The 21,164-nt window shown below is 40.5% G+C and overlaps 1 protein-coding gene across 1 annotated transcript in view; it reads right to left on the bottom strand.

The window, feature by feature from the left end:
• The window catches only part of MTM2 (Myotubularin-like phosphatases II superfamily), a 111,540-nt gene that overhangs the window by 11,716 nt on the left and 78,660 nt on the right, over positions 1–21,164 (bottom strand). The window contains exons 11-15 of the mRNA XM_088948202.1: positions 18,613–18,712; positions 18,399–18,512; positions 16,326–16,495; positions 10,542–10,626; positions 10,102–10,323 (exon numbers count right to left, since the gene is read on the bottom strand). Coding sequence (XP_088804328.1) covers positions 10,102–10,323; positions 10,542–10,626; positions 16,326–16,495; positions 18,399–18,512; positions 18,613–18,712 — 691 coding nt within the window. The remainder of the gene's footprint in view (positions 1–10,101; positions 10,324–10,541; positions 10,627–16,325; positions 16,496–18,398; positions 18,513–18,612; positions 18,713–21,164) is intronic.

Raw genomic sequence — 21,164 nt, forward strand, 5'->3', positions numbered from 1 at the left:
ACAACTAGCTTTTAGGGGTGAGTTCTCCTAAGGCACATATCACATACCTTGGGGCCGATTGGGGATTGTTGAGACACTAGGCCCTAAGATGAGATAGGTGGGGGTCTTCTTGGGCCTCCTATCTTACCCAATCAAGTAGTAGGTAAATGGGTTGAGATAGGCCCAACTGATTAAACCCTTCCACCCAAGAAAGGGCATCAACCACTACATTAGAAGGCCTTGGCTTGTATTCGATTTGAAAGTCACACCTTAACAACTTGTAAACCCGTTTTTGTTGGTTTGGGTCCAATACCCTCTGCTCCAACAAGTGTTTAATGCTCTTATGGCATGTTCTTACCGTGAACCTGCAGCCCAAGAGGTAAGTGAAGGGATGAGAGATCCATCGTATGGATGGCCGAACCTTGCAGGAAGGTTGGGCGAAATTTCAAAAATTTCTCTCTCTCTCATCTGAGAATCACATTCCCTATTTTAGAAAATTGCATTTTCAATGATCAATTTTGAACCAAACTGGACCAGATCTGAAACCAAAAGGGAGGAGAGGTATATACCTGATATGGAGTAGCAGTAACTCCCAATGAAGGTGTTCACGCCCAAGGAGAAAACCAAAAACTGCTTCCACTAAAGATGACAGTGTGAGGTGAAGCAGGATTAGCAGGATGACTCTTCAGCAAGAATGGGGTAGAGGGCTGGTGAGCACGACTTCAGATTGATTCTTCTACCAAGAAGCAATATCAAGAACAATTCTTGATCACTCCCACAAGTGGAGATCGAACTGGGTAGGGGCAACAAGAACAAGGAAGAACTCTGCAGATTGTTGTGTCTTGTCTGGTGTGTTTTGCATGTCCGCCTTGCTCTCTTATTTATAGCCTTAAAGAGACAACCTCCTAATCTGATTAGGAGTTTCCTAATCCAAATCTCTATTTGGATCTGTACTCTTTAAGTGATAAGGATAATCCCTTATCTTATCTGCAGTTTAAGACCATCTTAATCCTAATTAAATTAGGAGTTTCCTGATCCAAATCTTTATTTGGATCTGGACTCTTTAAGTGGATAAGACTTATCCTCTTATCCTTACCTGCTGATTCAAACCCAGATTTGCCCCTATTAAATTAATTTAATTAACCTAGTTCGAAAATGGGCTTTAGGCCCATTAAGTTTATGTGCTCACTTAACCTCTTAACTGCTGCCCCGTTGGCTCTCCTTGTATGGCATGGGACCCAAATATTGATCTACACATCAGCCACATGGGTTCAGCCCAGCCTTTGTTACAAGGCCTGGCCGAATTCACTATAGGAGACAGTGAACCCCTGAGTCCATCACCATGGGCTCTTAATGGGCCTAACATTTACGCTAAATGGTCCTTGGGTCCAGCCACTTTATGAAAACCCAAGGATTGTGGGCAGATGCAAGATTAGCCCATCAGGTATTACCCTCAATGGTCTTACACTTAACCTCTCAGCCCATAATGATCAAACACTACCCGACAAGATAGGACCTCTCCCTCGACTACAAGGAACAGTACTGCACTCTCTACTCACATGGATCCCGGGAATTAAAACCTTTTGCAAACATTTTGAAACCATAATATATATGTATGTATATCTTTATATAAATATATTTTGCAAAAACAAATTTCAATGGTTGAAATCAACCGTCGGCAGTTTTAGGTTTCCATCAGAGAGAGTGCATCCCCGATCGTTCACTTTGTCCGACAAAGGGGCTGATACTGTCACTATGATCACCCACTAAGATGAATTCTTGGACTGTCCCAACATACCCAGGTTTTGACCCCCTCAAAGGATCTCACTGATTGGCATATTAAAGACAGTCCAATCCAACTCCTGGTGTAATACCATAATCGAGTCTAGGGGTTAGGTGTAACATTCCAGTTTTTCCCATCTATCTCCAAGGTCCAGGGCAATACTGGAATTTTGGTTCGATTTAGGGCTTCAAGAAAACCCACACTGCATGTACCTCAAGTCTCACCCTGGCAGCTAAGACAAGCCACCCCAACCAACTTGGCGGTACATCAATGTCAGCCTTGGCTGGATAAATCTCCCTAGATCTATCCAACGACTGTGAAGATTCTAAACTAACATGAGTCTCATAAGTGTCCAGTTTAAGGGTATTACACAGAAACACACCACAATGACATAAATCAATTATGTACTTTATTCATTTATAATAAATGTCAAAAGGTACACCAATCTGATTGGAGCTAAGGGCATAACTGTCTAACAGTGAGCCCTCCATTTTTAGATGTTTAGTGTGACTGCCATTAACTCCTCATAGGTTGATTACACAGAAACACACCACAATGACATAAATCAATTATGTACTTTATTCATTTACAATAAATGTCAAAAGGTACACCAATCTGATTGGAGCCAAGGGCATAACTGTCTAACAGTAAGCCCTCCATTTTTAGATGTTTAGTGTGACTGCCATTAACTCCTCATAGGTTGATTTGGCCTAATCTTGGAGGGACAATGCCTTGCTAAAGTAAGCTAGCCCTGATGTCCCTTCCCGAAGAATCAGTTTCCACCACAAACTCCTGAAATCGAACAAGGCCAATGTGGGAGGAGAGGTCACAGCTTTTTTGAGTAGTTGAAAGGCCTCATCGACCTGATTATCCTATGTAAAGGCTTGCTTCTTTAGAAAACTAGTGAATGGGGCAGCTAAGAGCTCATACCCCTGGATGAACCAATGATAGTACCCGTCAACCCTAGGAAGCCCCTTATAGATCTGAGTGAAGTGGGTCAGCCCAAATAGCCACGCAATCAATCTTTTTAGGGTCGGTAAAAATTCTCTTGTTAGTTATCACATGCCCAAGGTAGTTCACCTGAGTCTGCCCAAAGGAACACTTGGTGGACTTGGTAAATAATTGGTGTTGACGGAGGAGGTCTAGAGTGCATTGTAGATGCTCCATATGGGTGGCCCAATTTGGGTTGTAAATGAATATGTTATCACAAAAGACCAGTATGAAACGACAGAGGTGGGGCTTGAAGATTTCACTCATCAACCACTGGAATGTGGAGGGAGCATTGATTAAACCAAAGGGCATCACAAATTCATAGTATCCATCCGATGTCCAAAAAGCAGTCTTATGTATGTCCTCAAGGTGGACTCAGATCTAGTGGTATCTCGACCTTAGGTCTAGCTTAGAGAAGTACTAGGTCTGGCCTGGTTCATCAAACAACTCTTCAACTAAGGGAATAGGGTACCAATTTAATGGTGATGTTGTTTAGGGATTTGTAATCAACGCAAAACCTCTAGTTTTCGTCCTTAACCAGTATCACAGAGGATGAAAAGGGACTACTACCGGGCCTGATAAAACCCTTATCTAAAAACTCCTTCACCATGCGGTCCACTTCCACCCTTTGATACTAAGGGTACCGATATAGCCTCACGTTAGCTGGTGGGGTCCCAAGGAGTAGAGAGATTTGATGATCCTGGTCTCAGGTAGGGGGCAAGGTGATGGGCTCTTGGAAAATATCTCCATAGGTTTGAAGCAGTTGTTGTAGTTGGTGGGTTTGGGTTGGGTTTGTGTGACTATATTCAAGAGAGGTTATGGTAGGCCCAACCATCATTGAGCATGTGTTCATCAATAGAGGGGTGTTTGTGTGCAAGCAATTCTTGAGGATCACGTGAGGAGCAGTTGAGGTCACTGGAGAAGTTTTGGTTCCCTTCAAGGTACATGGTTTCCCATCATGTGAAAATTCCATGGTTAGCTTAGACCAATTGTATATGACTGGGCCCAATAACTATAGCCATTGCACTCCCAACACAATATTGGCCCCTAAAAACTCCAAGGGGTGGAGATCCATACTAAGTACATGCCCTTGGATTTTAATCTCTACGGCTCGACACCTTCTTTCACAAGTAAGGTAGTGGCCATTGGCCACATTGACGGCAAGAGTGGCATGGGTTCAACCATCAATCCCAATCTCCTAATAAGTTTAGATGGGATGAAATTTAGCGAACTACCACTATTGATCAACACAACCATCTTTCGACCAAGCACAATCCTGTGAACTCTCATTGTTTTTGGAGTCTAGTGACCTGTTAAGGCCTATAGGGAAATAATGTAATACTCCACTTCTGGAATCATTTCCATCTGTTGAACCCCTGGCTCCTCTTCTGGCCCATCTAGTGACCTGTTAAGGCCTATAGGGAAATAATGTAATACTCCACTTCTGGAATCATTTCCATCTGTTGAACCCCTGGCTCCTCTTCTGGCCCATCTGATTCATCCTCCCCTTTAACTTGCAATAGATAAACATGTTGGGCCTTGCATTTGTGCCTCAAGAAAAATTTATCGTCGCAATTATAGCAAAGCCCCTTCTCATGAAGGGCATGCATTTCAGCCTAAGATAATTTTCGATGGGGTAGGGTCATCAATCCAAGTTTCTTAGGGGGTTGGGGGCCTGTAGCAGTTTTGGGTGTTAACAGAAGGGGGTCGAGGCCCGGTTCAGCCTTGGGTGGTGGAGTCTTCAAGACCAGTCCAGTCATGGGCCAACTGGGCAGGGATATTTTTCTTAATTTGTTCAACATGTCCTCCTGTAACTTCACCAACCCCGCTGCATCTATTAGTGTTGAGGGTTGCATGGCCTTCACCTCTACCCTTATGCCATCCCGGAGTCCACCAATGAAACACCCGACCAAAGCCCTTTTTGGCCAATCGAGAACCCAATTCGCCAAGCTTTCGAACTCAATCTGGTATTCCCTCATTGTGCCAATCTGTCTCAACCTGAAGAGGGATTCATCAAAGTTCTCATATCTAGAGAGGCTGAATCTCACACACAAAGCCTCGGTAAAGTCTAGCCAAATGGTCTGGGGATGAGTTCAACAGTACCATTGGTACCACATACTGATCTCCCCATCCATATGGATGGAAGCAACAGGCACCCAATGGTTAAATGGGGTCTAATGAAATTCAAAATAACGCTCGGCTCTATATATCCAAGGAATAAGTTCATCACCTGGATATGGATCGAAATCTATCCTTTTTTTTTATCAATAACACTTTCATTAAATCATCAATAGAAGATTTACTAGAGGAAGACTAACACATTTATCTTCCAAGAGCAACAAAGAACCTCAAGAAAAGGAAAAAAACAAAAAAAAACACTAAAGTTACAGATTAGCCCAAAACAGTGAATCCCTTTCTGCCCCTTGTTTAGCTAAACCGTCAGCTAGAGAATTAGCCGATCTTTTAACCCAACAAGTCTTGACTTCCATCTCCCGCACCAGCCATTTGAATTTCCTCCTCTCATTGTTGTACTTCCATAAGCTATTTTGATCTTTAATCAGCCACCCTATCACCACCTCCGAATTCCCTTCAATTATGAGTTTCCTGATGTTCAACTCCTTAGCTTTCCGGACTCCTTCCATAACTACAAAGATCTCAGCTCTAAGGGAGTCACCCACTCCAATTGGGCCTGAGAAAATGACAGAAATGGCCCCATTTTCATCCCTAAAAACACCCCCAATCCCCGATTGTCCCAGATTTCCCCTACTACACCCATCAAAGTTTAATTTTAAGAATCCACCAGGTGGAGGGGTCCAAGCCACACACATTACTGACTTGGTCTGTGTGCAATTTGCAATTTCACCCCACTTCCACAACATGTCATCCACAGTGTAATCTGTGAATAGCTCCAAAGATTTCAGCCACTGTACCGCCCTAATATGTATGATAGCCCTCAGATCTGTTACTCCTCTCTCTACTTCTGAGAATATCCTGGAGTTTCTTTCTTCCCAAAGTGTCCAACATACTACAGCCCTTAGTCCTCTCCACATAGTCCTTCCCCTTTTTATCCGCCACCTGAAAAAAGAAGGGGAAAAAAGGCCCTACAAATCTAATGGAGGATTCCAGCTACATCCAAATAGGGAGAAAGCCCAAACCCAAATTGACCTCGCAAAATGGCAAGACACCAGTAGGTGAAAACCAGTCTCCCCATCCGCTTTACAAAGAACACACCACTGAGGTGACAAGCAAGTATTGGGTCTCTTCTTTTGGCGTAGATCACCAATGTTGATTCTTTCCAGATAGACTTCCCAACAAAAACTACCAACCCTAGGAGGTATTGCTCTGCACCAAACCTCATCAACAGGGAAAGGGGGGAAAGTAGGACTGGTGGACTGACTTAAGACCTTGAAGAAAGAAGCACAAGAAAAGATGCCATTGGGGGTAGGTGTCCAAATTCTAGAATCCGCCCAAGTGGGGTCTAAGACAACATTATCAAGAAGTGCAATAAGGCTCAAAATACTGTCAAAGTCTGAGTCCCTCAAATCCCTTCTTAGACCCAAGTTCCACCCGATCCCAGAAGTGGAAGAGGACGGGGTGGTGAAAGACGAGATTGACTCATTTTTCAAATCAGAAAGAGCATACAAAGAAGGAAACTGATCCTTTAGAGGGGCACTCCCCACCCAGGTTTGTTCTCAAAATTTTATGGAGTTACCGGAATTCATATCATACCTGATATTAGGGGAGAAAACTGGTAGCAGGTCATGAATGGCTTTCCAAGGAGAATTGCTCGTGGTCCTAGCTCTGATTCCAGCATCCCATCCATTGTGCTCCAGCCCATGTATACTTGCCACTATTCTAGCCCATAGCTTCTCCTTCTCCATAGAGAACCACCACAACCACTTTCCCAACAGAGTCATCTTCCTTCTCCTAATACTCCCAAGCCCCAAACCACCACAAGTCTTACTCCTACACACTATCTCCCAGCTAACTCTATGATCCCTCTTCTCTACTCCCGGCTCCCACAGAAACTCTCTCATTAGCTTCTCAAATCTGTTAGCAACCTTCATTGGGATTTTAAACACCGACAGGAAAAAGATGGGTAAGTTAGCAAGCGTGGCCTTAATTAGTGTAATTCTCCCACCAAGAGAGAGGTAGTTCTTTTTCCAAGATACTAGTCTTTTTTCAAACCTTTCCACCACCGGGTTCCAAAAGCTCTCTCTCATAGGATTATCACCTAATGGCAACCCTAAGTAGTTCAAAGGCCACCCCGAGACTTCACACCCCAACACTTCAGCACTCTCCCTGATCTCTCCCTCCTCCAAATTCACCCCTACTACACAGCTTTTCCCAAGGTTAACCTTCAAGTTGGACATTTGCTCAAACAGTTGTATCATCGACTTCAAGTTCCTAATAAAGCTCACATTACCACCTTCACAAAACAGAATCGTGTCATCAGCAAACTGTAAATGAGCGAGGGGGGTTTCCACCCTCCCAACTCTCCAACCTTTAATGAGCCCCCTAGAATCTGCTCTGTGAATCAGTTTCCCCAAAACCTCCGCAATTAGAATGAACAAGAAAGGAGAAAGGGGGTCTCCTTGTCTTATACCCCTACTGGCCTGGAAAGAAATCTACCACTGTCCCATTCACTAGCACTGAATAATGACAATTCCGAACACAACCCATGATCCACTTACACCATCTAGCCCCAAACCCAAATTTAGTCAAAACTTTCCTCAAGAAATCCCAGTCCACCAAGTCATAAGCCTTTTCCAGGTCCAATTTACAAACCACTCCCTTCTTATCCCTCTTAAAGTTCTCCACACTCTCATTAGCAATTAAAATCTGATCAATAATTTGTCTTCCACTAACAAAAGCTCCTTGATAGTGTGCAATGATATCTGGCAATACCTTCTTCAGCCTCAAAGACAACACTTTTGCAATGATCTTATACAAGATATTAACCAAGCTAATTGGCCTAAAATCCTTTGGGTGGGATGCATCTTTCTTTTTCGGAATTAAGGCTATAAATGTAGAGTTCACACCCGGATTGACAATTCCTCTCCTAAAAAACTCCTCAAACACCCGCAAAAGATCATCTTTCAAGATATCCCAACAGTCGATAAAAAGTCATTGTGAACCCATCCGGCCCTGGAGCTTTTGTTCTATCCATAGAAAACACAACTTCCTTGATCTCTTCTAAATTAAAGCTTCTTTCCAACCTTCTCCTGTTCTCCACCCCTACATCTGGCCAATCCAATCCTTCTACCCACACCCTTCTACTCACAGGCCTTCTTAGGATAGACAATTCCTTTTACTCACAGGCTCTAAATCTATCCTACTAGTCGTATCGCAACCTTCCACTTGGTGTTTTGCACTATTCTCAAGGTTTACAAAATTTTCATCACATCTTACCTCTTTTCTCCTTTCTTGATAATCATTGACTTGACCTCACCTCCTATTTCATTCTCTTGCATTTTTTTTTCCTTTGGACTGAAGGCAGTTGATCCTCTCACATCTTTCTCTTTGTTTTCTCTTCCCTTCTCACCATGCATTTGAAGACTCTGACCAGTTGAAATGATCTTTTGTTTATTCCTTATCTTGTAAAAAATTTCATAATGCACCAGATGTAATCTCCCTCACCTTCAATCTTCAAGTCTTTCTTCTCTCCTTCCTTCAACTCTCCTTTCTTCCTCTCCCAGTCATTTTGGTCAAATCTCACCCTAGTCTCAACTTCCCAACCATAACCAAACAAGTCCTGTTAAAATCAACCTACCCATAGCCCAAAGCAACGTAAAAGCAAAAGAGGCCCATCTCTATTTAATCCCCTGTCTGACCCACCTCAATGCCCCAAACCAGATGGCCCACATCGCTCCCCCCTCCCCTTTCTCTGACCCCTAAACACTACTCAGCCCACTTTTAAAGTCAAAAACACTTTTCATAGTATCCTCCTTCACTTCTAAAATTACCACTTTAAACCCCCCAACCTTTCATCTTCATTCCTTACCTCTCACCCCCCCCCCCATCTTGACTCCACTTGTTCATCTTCCTTACCCTCATTGTCCTCTAAACTTCGCTTAGAGAAAACTTATTATTCTTCTCTACCCCTTTCAAAATTGTAACGGAAAATGTAGGATCTGTTTCTTTAAGCATTATTCTCTAGGGGTGCAACTTGGGTTGCCCAAGTTAGCAATTTACACTGCTTTGAATTGGGCCTTCAGGTAGGGCCCATTCAAATTTTGATAAAAGCCCAACCCAAGCCCACCCAAATTGCACCCCTACTGTTCTCAATTCAAGTTGTTCCCCTGCATAAAGTAAGTCTATTCTTGTAGGAATCAAACATAAATCTTCAACATCGATCAGTATTCCCACATACTGCACCTGAAGCCAGAACCTATTGCAAAAATCAAACCTCTAAAATTTTCCAACAGCTTCATCAACCAATCTGAAAGTCTGGCTACCCCAAGAATGCAATAGAGTCCAAACACATTTATCCAAATAAATGATGTCTCCTCTGAAGTCTTCAATTGCCCAACCTCAGCCTATCTATCAAGTCTTAGCTTCGGAAATCTTACCGCACCTCTTCTCTCCCTCTCCAAAACTCTCTGCTCTTTTTCTCTTGAAGCTAAACAAAAATAAGCCTGTGTTTAACCTTCTTACCTGCAAGAAACTAAAACGAAACCACTCTGTGTGTGTCCATCTCTAAACATCAACAATATCTGGATCTGAGTGCATAAACCATCTGACCAAGCATCAATGAAGAAACCCTATCCTTTGACAGCTTCCCAACCTCTTTCACCACCACTTTGACCAATGCCATCTTTTGTTCTTCAAATAAAAAAAAAAATCCTTTGTCTGAGAAAATTATTCTGAAAAAAATTCTCAAAAAATACTTGTAACTGTTTACTGGAGACAACTAAACTAAATATACTAACAATTGGCTATAGGGCTCAAACGTGCCTGTGCAAATGATTTGACAGGAAGGGATTTAAGTAATGATGCAACATGATTCACTTGCCCTTTCTCAACAAAGAATTCAGACTCGAACCTTCTGATTGTAACTGTTTTGTGAGAAAAGGTTTTACAACCCTGTCAATTTCTAGAGATTTCTAAAAAAGTTTATAAACTATATTATGCTCAGCTTCTCATAATTCATAGCAAATTTGGTCCAAGCTTCATCTCAATACACTATTTCTTCACTGCTGAAAACTAAACCTGAAAGGTTTTTTCTTTCACCTACATGGAAAACTCCATAATTAGTAAGAATATATCAATAGATGTTCACGCACTATAAATTTATTTGATAACGTCTGATATGCAACAGCCATCCTGTATTCTTGTAATTAGCGCACCTGCAAAAATATGGGAGAATAGTTGCTTGATGTTTGTGCAGGCGATGAACTACCAGCTGGTGATGATCCTGATGAGGAGCGCATGGGTGATGTTGGAATATTCCCACCTGAAGATTGTTGAAAGAGCTCTGGAGGCATGTTACTGTTTCCAGATATTGTTGGCATTCCCATGCGATCTGAAAATGGATGGCCAAATGCAAGCCAATCCTTTTCAACTAGTGCCTGTAAGATGCCACATTCTAATTACTATTTTAGGCAATTCCGATATGTGCAACTAAGCTAATGATATTATGTTTGTAACCTAAATTACATTTCTAAGTGTATCTGTCCAGGAGCATAAGCATTGATGATTCATACGTCTTACAATCAAGCATAAAACCAAAAGTAAGACTATGCAACAAACTTAAAAAAAAAAAAAAAAAAGACTCAGAATGTAATACCTGAAATCCCTTAAACGTCCGATAATAAGAATCAAGCAGCAAACTAGCAAGTGAGACCAACTGTGTTGTTCTATCCCACCCATCACTATGCAAAACAATAAGCTTGTGACAGTCAAAATCTAATGCTTGTTCCAATAAAAAAACTTTAAAAACTACAGAAGGGCTCAAGGTTTCTAATAAAGGCTTTTTTTTTCCAATCTACACAAGATGGGTAAGAATAGAAACAAGGAATCAAATAGATGAATTCAGGGTATAAAGCTTCACAAAAAGCAGTAACAAGAAAAGATCTGCGTTCCTCACATGAAGATTGGAATTCTGTAAAACCAATCAATCTAAATATCAAAGATAATAGTTTAAGCCTGTTGTCACTGTGACCTCATTGAGAGAGAACTAGTGCTTATGACCAATGCTTTCGAACCACCATTGACCCAGACAGTTGGACCGTTCAGCTCGGGAACTGTCCAGGCAACCGGTTCCATTTTACCCCAAACCTGGTCCCTGGCCAAAAACTGTTGAATTGGTCAATGACCCGTTGACCTAGGTGGTCAAACAAACCATCGATCATTCGACGCGTTCAATGATTTTTGACCATTTGTAATTTTAATTTTTTTTTTAGAATGGAGGCGGCCGAACCATCGACCCGGAAACCGGTGGCCAGAACAGTTCCTACTCTAGATTTGAGTCGTTTTTTAAAACATTGCTCATGACTATAGTATTTTTTATTAGTAATGATACCAGAAGAGATTTATTATCCCTGAAAAATAAAGTATAGAAGACAATAACCATCTTGGCCCATCATTGACTGAGATATATCTTCAAAGGTATAGGCTAACAACACTTATAAAGCAAAGCAATAATTAAGGAAACACGTCTTCTAAAGCAGTAATAGAAGAGATGCATCAAGATTGAGAGGCAGAAAGAGAAAGAAGAAGATAGAAGAAAATAGTTAAGAAAAAACTCCAAATTGTAGGAGCCATTAGGTCTCCCACTGCCTTTTATAATTGTTGTGGGAAATAAAGGAAAATTACAAATATGCCCCTGGTTAGGAGGAAGCTATAGAAAAGTAAAAATAAAAGGCCCATAACAAGAAAAACAAGCCCACTAACAAGTAATGATAAGAAGAAAAGCAAGCAATTATAGCCCACTTTCAACAGAAACCATACCAATAGGGTACTTCCCAATACAAAATTCCCTTTCCACACCATCACTAGTTATCCCATCAAAAAGGGAGTTAGCTGATCTCCAGATCCACCTAAATGGGATATTCACATTAGAAACCATAGCTCTATCCGATTTTGCCAGATAGCTCTATCCGATTTTGCCAGTGTTTTTTAAAAGGGTAGTGGCCAATACACATGAAAATAACAGACGGGTCCAACCCAAGCGGAGTCATAAGTCATAACCAATCTAAATAGAGAAGACATGGCAAGGGACCTAGTTTAGGCACTACATGACAACACGTCCATGTCAAGTATGACTTACAAAGTTAGCTATGTGGTTAACTACAGCTAGTAAGACAATGTAGAGATGCAACGTCTGCACACAATGGTTTCGTGTGGTAACCTAAAGCCAAAAAAATAACCTAACCTGTTGTATGGATCTTGTATTCAACATAGGACATGATGATGGTTAGTCAAAGGACTGGATCAATGGCTGACACTTATATGCATTTTTCTTCTTATTTTGAACAATAGTGACTTAGTGAATGATATGAAAATTGAAAGGATGAGAGATCCATCACATGGACGCCCAAAGATTGCGAAATAAGGAGCGAATTTCAAAAATTTTTCCTCTCCCTTCAACTGGGAATCACATTCCCTATTTAAAAATCATATTTTCAAGGATAAATCTTGAACCTTAAATTGAACCAGATCTGAACCAAAAGGAATGGGAGAGAATAATACCTGATACGGAGAAGTAATATCTCCCAACGAAGGTGTTCACACCCAAGGAAGGATCCAAAGACTGCTCCCACTGAAGATGGCGCAGTGCAGGATGGAGCAGAATCAGCAGTGTTCTTCCCCAAGAACTCTGTCCTTCGCAAGAAACAACAGGATAGAACGTGAGCACAGCTTCCTTTTCAATCCTTTCTCAAAGAACTGATGTCAAGATCCAATCTTGACTTCTCCCACAACTGGAGATCGAACTGGCAAACAGGGCGGCAAGAGCAGGGAGGCGGCAAGAGACTATTCGCAGGGTGCAGAATTCTCTCTTCTTGATTTCAGCACTAAAGAGGATCTGATGTGTTTCTTGGTCTCTCTCAAGGCTGCCGCCCCCTCCTTCCTTTTGTTAACTTGAAAAGATCAGCTCCTAATCCCATTAGGAGGTGCTTATCCAAATCATATTTGGATCAGCCTTCTCTTCTAGTGATAAGGTTAAACCCTTATCTTATCTGCAGATTATATTAGCTTTATCCTAATCCCATTAGGAGGTTTCTAGATCTGAATCACATTCAGATCTGGACTCTCTGAGTGGATAGGATTAAGACCCTATCCTATCTGCTAATCCATCTCAGAATTCGCCCCTTTAATTAACTAAATTAATAGCCCAGTTCGAAATGAGCTTCATGCCCATCAAGCTTATGTGCTCACTCAACCTTCCTAACTGCTGCCCAGTTGGGCTTCCTTGTATGGCGTGGGACCCAAGCATTGATCTACACATCAGCCACATGGGTTCGGCCCAACCTTTGTTACAAGGCCTAGTCGAATACACTGTTAAAGACAGTGCACCCCCTGAAACCCATCGAATGGGCTCTATGGGCCCAACACTTACCCTAAGTGGTCCCTGGGCCAAGCCACCTTGTAACACCCAGGGACTGTGGGCAGATGCAAGATTAGCCCATCAGGTATTATCCTCAATGGTCTTACACTTAACCTCTCAGCCCATAATGATCTTACACTGCCCGATAAGAGAGGACCTCTCCCTCGGCTGCAAGGAACAGTGTTGCACTCTCCACTTATATGGATCCCGGGAATTAAAACCTTTTGCAAACATTTTAGAAACCATAATATATATACTTTTATATCTCATATAAAATATACTTTGCAAAACAAATTTCAACGGTTGAAATCGGTTGCCGGCAGTCTTGGTTTCCAACAGTGAGCGCATTCCCGATCATTACCTTTGTCCGACAAAGGGGCTGATCCTGTCACTATGATCACCCACTCAGATGAATTCTCGGATTGTCCCAACATACCCAGGTTTTGACCCCCACTAAGGATCTCACTGATTGGTACATCAAAGACAAACCGATCTGACACCTAGTGCAGTATCATAATCGAGTCTAGGGGTCGGGTGTAACTTTCCAGTTTTGCCCATCAATCTCCAAGGTCCAAGGCAATACTGGAAATCTGGTCCAGTTCAAAGATTCAATTAATCCCACACTGTATGTGCCTAGGGTCTCACCCCGGTAGCTGAGACAAGCCACCTCAACCGACTTGATGGCACCACAGTGTCAGCCTTGTCAGGATAGGTCTCCCCAGACCGATCCACTGGCTGTGAACTTTCTAAACTAACACGAGTCTCAATAAGTGTCCAGTTTAAGGGTATTACACAGAAACATACCAAGGGAACATGAATCAAATATGCACTTTTATTCATTTACAATAAACTCATAAAGTACATCAATTTTGATTGAAGCTAAGGGCATACAAAACTGTCTAACAAAAATAGTAAACAATTATCCAATCACCAATTCTCCATTTGGTTCTTTTAGAAAAATGCTTTTAAAAATTATGATGATTTTAATGAAATATCAAAATTTTTTTAATAATATTCCAAAATTTTAAAACTTAAAAATATAGTCTATCAAAATGGGATATATCGGAGATATTTCACCAAATATCTTTGATATTGCAAACCATGTTCCCACTTGGAAAGAATCCCATTTCACAAAACCATTCCTCTCCTAGAAGGAATGATACTGTAGTAACCCATCTACAGTCTACTAATGATACAATTATATTCTTTGAGGATGGTGATCACCAAAAGGCAATTAGTTTAAAATGGGTGGTGAAATTATTTGAGCAGTTATTAAACTTTAAAATAAATTTCAAGAAGAATTGTGTGGTTGGAGCGAATCTGGAGAGGAGATGAGATTTATAGTAGCATCATTAGGGTGTGTAGTGGTGTACCGGTGCTTCTTAGCCATTAAAATACTTGGGTATGCCTTTAGAAGATAACCATCAGAAGGGAAGGTTTTAGATCCCAATTATAGAAACGTGTGGTTTGGCTGCTTGGAAGAGGAACTACATTTCCTTGGGTGATAGGGTAACCCTAATAATGTCTACCTTAGCTAACCTATAGATTTATTATTGCTGCCTTTAGGATTCCTCAAAAGGTGGTGTACAAGTTAGAAAAAATTATGAAAGATTTCTTGTGGGAGCTAGGTAAAGATAGAAAGGACCATTTGTTAAGTGGAAAACTATTTGTGGAAGGAGGGAGCAGGGGACTTGGGCATAAGTAACATAGGAAAGAAGAATAGAGCATATTGGGTAAATGGTTGTGGATATGACCTTTGGATACAGTAAGATTGTGGCATCAGGTGGTGGATAGCATACATGGACAAGCTGACAATGGTTAAGATATTGTTCTGTCTTTGTGGGCTATGATGGTCTCACCTTGGAAGGCTATTCATGGTGTCCTTCCTAACTTCTTAAGCCATACAAGGTGTGATGCGTGTATTGGAAAATATCCTCTTAAGGATCGTTTTCTCTCTTTACACTCTTTCCTTTTTGAAGATGGAACCTGTTTCAAGGATTTACTTCAATCTCCCTTGTGAATTGATTAAGTTGGAATTTGGGTTTTAGGAGATGGTTGAGAGATCGCGAGTTTGACTCAGCTGCTTTGTTACTATAACCTCTTGATCTGTTTCTTTGGACCTTTCTAAACCTGATAATCAGATTTGAGTTCCTAGCCCCAATGGCCTATTCTCTTGTGCTTCCTTTTGCTCTTCCCCCCTCTCCTCTCAGCCTTTCCCTATCAAAGAAGTTTGGTGTAGACCTGTCTCACCAAAGATCGGTGGAAGATTTTCATGGGAAGATAAATACCTTGGATATCTTGCAAAGAAGACCTTTCTTGTGCATCTCTCCAAGCTGGTGTATCCTTTGCAAAGCCAACAGTGAGAGATGTTACTGCCTACTAATCTCCTATCCTTTTGTTGTAGGTATTTGGTAGAGGTTATTTTCGGACTTTGCCTTTGCAGAGGAGTAGCTTATTTGACCCATCTACCTTCATATGGCCCAAGAAAAGGGGAAGGGATCTTGTGCAGATGTGTTACGGCTGTGGTGATTTGGACAATTTTGGGAGGAGAGAAATGCAAGATTGTTCCTTGAAAAGGAAAGAAATGAGGTTGCAATAATTGATTGTATTGTACAAACTACACTGGTGGATGTCTTCTCTCCTTTCTCCTTTAATGACATTTGGAGAGGAACTAGAAAGCTTTAAATGGATGACTATCATAAGCAAGCATACCTAGCACAACAGCTTTCTCTTGGACAAACCATTTGTTTTCATACCCCTATGGAGTCTATTTCTGATTAATTTGGTGTTCCATCCTCATTCTTAAATCTCAGCTGGTGTTGAGTACTCAAAAATGTGATAACCATTCAGCTACAAGGTCCAGATTTCAAAACCACTAAGAGAAGTAACAGTGTAATATTCGAATACATAAATAACATAATACCTTGAACAACCACCTAGCAAGCAAATAAGTAGCAAGTGTGTTCTACAATTGTTTGCAATCGTTGACACAAGAAAGACATCAGAAAGAGGATTCAAACAAACCTGCAATGCACAAGAACTGAGGATGACTCCAAAGCAACACGTGCTGCAATCCAAGCAGAACCAGCTAGAACACTTTGAATATGTATTAGCCATCCACTATCTCCCAGGGTGGAAACTGAAGCTGACATACTGCTAAGATTTCCCCCACCCCAGGTCCATCCACCATTTCTCTGATCAATTTAAATAATATAAATAGTTATAATAACATTTACAACATCTAAGTCATTATACATTATTGAAACAGCAATACAACTTTAGAAGACAATGAAATAGTGTAAAGATACCCTTCAACCTTTTTATTTTCTTATTGGATCAAGATAATTGCACATATACTCCAATAAGATTACAGGTTTGGTTCACAAAAAAATTTAGCTTCTGAACTTTATTAATTTACTTGCATCTGCCCTACATCCTTTCCCATAAAAAATTCAGCTAATATTGTAATAAACCGACAAATTGAGGGCAATACCAACCACACCAATCAAGAATCAATTGATGCCCAATACACAGTTGGCTAGGATGATTAAGCATCCACTAGGTTGACTAGCAACTACCTAACATAGATAACCACAAAATTATAGCTCAGGACTGCCATAGTTTTTTATGGTCCAGGACAGGTTGGACATTGGGCCAGCAATGGCCCAGTATTCAGCCCTAACCACCAAGTTACAGACATGAACAATAATACATATGACTTCTTTTAATGATATCAGATAAAGTGGACTCTCTCCTCCCATATGTGTTTTTCATGTGAGGCAGACAGCGAATTGACAATATCACCCCTTCAATCAATATGAGTATGCTGCAACTAAAGTTTTTGACTTTATATCTATCTTGGGAAGACAATGGCATATTTCAGACATGGAGGACCTTTTGAAGAAAGGTTGGGGTAGTTAATGTACATGCCTGTAGGAATTTCATTTCATGTTTCTATTTCTTTATATCCTTCTCAAATATTGACCTCCAACCCCAGTGGGCAACCTGAGCTCCTTTTGCTTCAGACCAAATCCCTGGCTTATATGTGTTCCTTGTATCCTCATTTGCTCATCTATGATCTCTTTACTTCTTTTATTGTTGATAGAGAGAAGCATGATATTGTTTTGCAAGGGAGCGTATTGGATGTATGCCCAGGGTTTGGGGGCTTAACTGCATTTTTTGCACAGGGAGATGTAATGTCATCGTTTCATTTTCAGGGTTTGGGGGCTTAACTGTATTGGGAGTTCTACTCTCCCTCTTTGCTTCTTTGTTGCCTTGTATCATTCACTCCCAATCTTTAATTGGATCCTATTAACTAACATAAAAAAGTTCGTGGAACACTCATTTCTAATCCACCCTTTCTACTCTCACCACTTCTATCTCAATTCCTCATTTCTGTGCTATGCACATTTTACATTCTGTTTCACTCAACTCATTTTTAATTTCTTCTCAGTCTTCATGGTTCATGGCATCCCAACTCTCTAAATACATGTCACCATCTTTTCAAACCCTCTCTCTTATACAGGCATTTTCCTCTCTTTGGTTTCCTCTTCGCTGTGGATTTTCAAACAAGGCAGTGAAAATGGCTGTGTTGAGCTTGAGTACCTTGGTTGACATATTTAAATGAAATAATAAGATTGTGGTCTGTGGAAAGCCTATCAAAAGAGCAGGAATAAAATAGTATTGGTAAAACCATCAATTCTCACAAACCGTGAATAACATGAAGAACATCACATGCCTTCTATATCGAAACTTTTAATTTGAACTGTAGAATTTCCCTAGGGTAATTGCCAGTACAGAAAACTAGACAAACATTCTTCAAAACCAAGTTATTAATACCATATTCCAACAAAAACACATAAATTATAACCGCAAAGTTATCTTAGTAACTTAGTGATTGACATGCAAAAGGCACTAGTATCAACAATTTCAAGTTCATACATAACATTTGTCTCATTTGTTTTTAAATTAATGTATTTCCATAAATCGTCATCATCCATGCCTTATCCCAACTATATGGGGAATGTATTTCCATAAACAATAAATGAAATATATACAAAAAAGAAACTCAGTACTGTTAAATCCCATATAACTGACCAAAAATGACGACACTCCATCTGAAGAAGTGGCACCGTGAGTATCTAAGTAGTCCCTGAGTCGAGCAAGACTATCCCTCATGGCATGGATATTGTCTATTCCAAAGAAAACTATCTGATGGCATAGTACAAATGCATCAATAGTATAAATAGAAACAACATCACAAAAAAAAAACAAGGAAGAAATACAGGCACAAGTCAAACCAATGGCAGACCTCAGATTGGAAATAATTAGAAGGTGACTCAGAACCACCTCCCATTGCCCCATTCGCTAAAGCATTTTTTCTTGGTCTTGCATCAGCAATATAGAGTTTCCTACCAAAACAAAACTTCGTTTCTTAGAAAAAACAGAAATAACAGGAGAGACATTACGTAAAAGCAAGCTGAACAAGAAGCTATTATTTGTATTACAGTCAGGGAAAAGATCATGCAAAAGTTTCTCCCTTTTGTATAAGTTAAGTGGTAGCATTTTCAGGGCCTCAGATGAGAGATCACTATGGTTCTCGAGCCCAATAGCGGAAGGTGATGCAAAGATTGAAGCAAGGAAAGCAACCACAGAAGAAGATTCTCAACAAATCTCAAAGAGAAAAAAAAAGACTATTTGGTCGGTCAAACCTTGGCCAATTTGATTAAAATTTGGTGGAAGTAAAATACACTTAAAGTACTTAAATACTGTAAAACATCAGCTCAATCAGATGCGAAAGTGTCCCAACTTAAGTCTTCAAAATGACTATTATGGATTTTGTATGTCATGGTCAAAGTCAAAGCCAATGTTAGACCAGTACTGGCTGTGTCGTATAGTAGAGTTGTGTCAAGTTTAGTCCATGTTAGTTTAGCCATTTGAGAGTTAAACTTCAATATTCTAGAATTTATCATTTATAGTAAAGTCCAAGCTTACTATTTAGTAATTGACCATATTTTTGCAATTATTGTTTATGGTAAAATCCTGATTTTCTGTTTTTAGTAATTTCTGATTTCTTATATAAATTGAATTTTTATGTTTAATGAAATCTGTACACAAAGAGTTAAGAGTCTAAATACAAGTAGAAATTTGTATCTAGATGGTCTATAAAAGAATGTTTACAGGGCTTGTAAAGAAAGCATTCTATTCTAAGGCTTTCTTCCACTAAGGTGTGAATAAACAGTTCTTTTCCTTATTCTTTTTTACTTGTTAATACCTGTGGCCAAAACCTACTGCTGTGAGTCTGAAATTTTCTGCTTTAAAAGGGTCTTGATTAGAGCAGAGACGGAGGCGTATTCTGCCGATACGCATGGCTCATGAGATACATACCTAGTCATGGCATATCCCATATCTGTGGCCATGGATATGGATACGGATACAATACGCCCCATATCAGGAGTATCATATCAATACTTTAATCCTTGATTCTTCCTCTCAATCACATACTACCAAAATACGCCCCATATCAGGCGTATTTATATCGTTCCTCTTTACTTTAGTTAACCTAATTCTTCCTCTCAATCACATACTACCAAAATCAAGAAATAAAGCTCATCTTGGTATCAGATCATCACAACAAAGGATCTAGAGGACCTGAAGCCGAGCTTGCTCCACAGATGGCCTGCTGACATCATCAGGCCATAACAGTGATGTCAGAAGCCATACTATGCAGGGTCCTTGGAATTCAAAAAGAATGAACACATAAGTAGTATTCAATCTATTAAGTTTTTAAGTATATTGGTCATTTGGTCAGGCCTGTTTGGGAAAAAAGTACAGTTTGTCAGCCCAAGTTTTTTCATTAAGGCTATTTCCCTGTTTTTCCCTTTCTTTGACTGTTTTATCAGTCCCTTTGATTTGGTGGCTGTTTAAAATTGGTTATTGTTGAGGAGTTGTTTGTCTTAGTTTATAGTCATGTCATATTGTATATCATCCAGAGGCTGTTTATGTGATGGCTTGTGTAGTGTTGGGCAGCAGGGTAGTTTAGTCTTTTCCCTTTCTTTAATGAATAACCCATCTGCCTTTTGGGAGAGATTAATTAATTGTATTCTCAACTGAACAGAGCAAGAGGGTTCTCTTTTTGCTACAAGGAACTAACAGGTTTCATGGTATAAGAGCGTTAGCAAAACCTGGTTGGTGTCCTCCCTCATCTTTCTTGTCCTCTTGTTCTGCTTCTCCTCTCTTCTTTTATTTGTTTTCTGAGGAATTGAGGATTAAAGCAGAATTGCTTGCTTCTTAAGACAGTTTATGGTGGTTCTAACCATCACTGTGAGCATGGAGATGTGAGATTGATAAGTTCCCACTGCTACTCTGCTTCCAGTGAGCTGGTTCAAGGGAGCTCGCCCTCCTGAAGTGGTCATGAGGTTGAAGACGAGAGAGAGAGACAGAGAGAGAGAGGGAGGGAGAGAAAATATCAAGGGAATTATTCACTGTCTTTCATGCATTCGCTGATTGGCCTATATAGCGCATGGCCAGCTAACAACTTGTAACCAACTCTGAGCGTCTTACACAGACTATGATTGCTTTCCATTACGTGGACGCCGGGTATACACGAATGTAATGGGTGGTGCCGTACGCGTGATGTGTGGTGTTCTGGGCTGACACTTGGGCCTGCTGGGCCCAAGTTGCTCCGTCTGGGTTTTCTCCTCCACTGGGCTTAACAGAGACCCTTCATTCAGACTATCCAATGGGGGTTTTGTGATTATTAGTGAATGGAACAGGCTGTGATGTGTGATGTACATGTCAACTGAGTTGAGTGTGGCTGTGAGAGTATTGTTGCAGATCATCTGTGTTTGTGAAGTTGAGTTA

Source organism: Nelumbo lutea, chromosome 6, assembly GCF_056320005.1.
Source record: "Nelumbo lutea isolate HS-2025 chromosome 6, American lotus-T2T, whole genome shotgun sequence".
In the NCBI taxonomy this organism is placed as follows: domain Eukaryota; kingdom Viridiplantae; phylum Streptophyta; class Magnoliopsida; order Proteales; family Nelumbonaceae; genus Nelumbo; species Nelumbo lutea.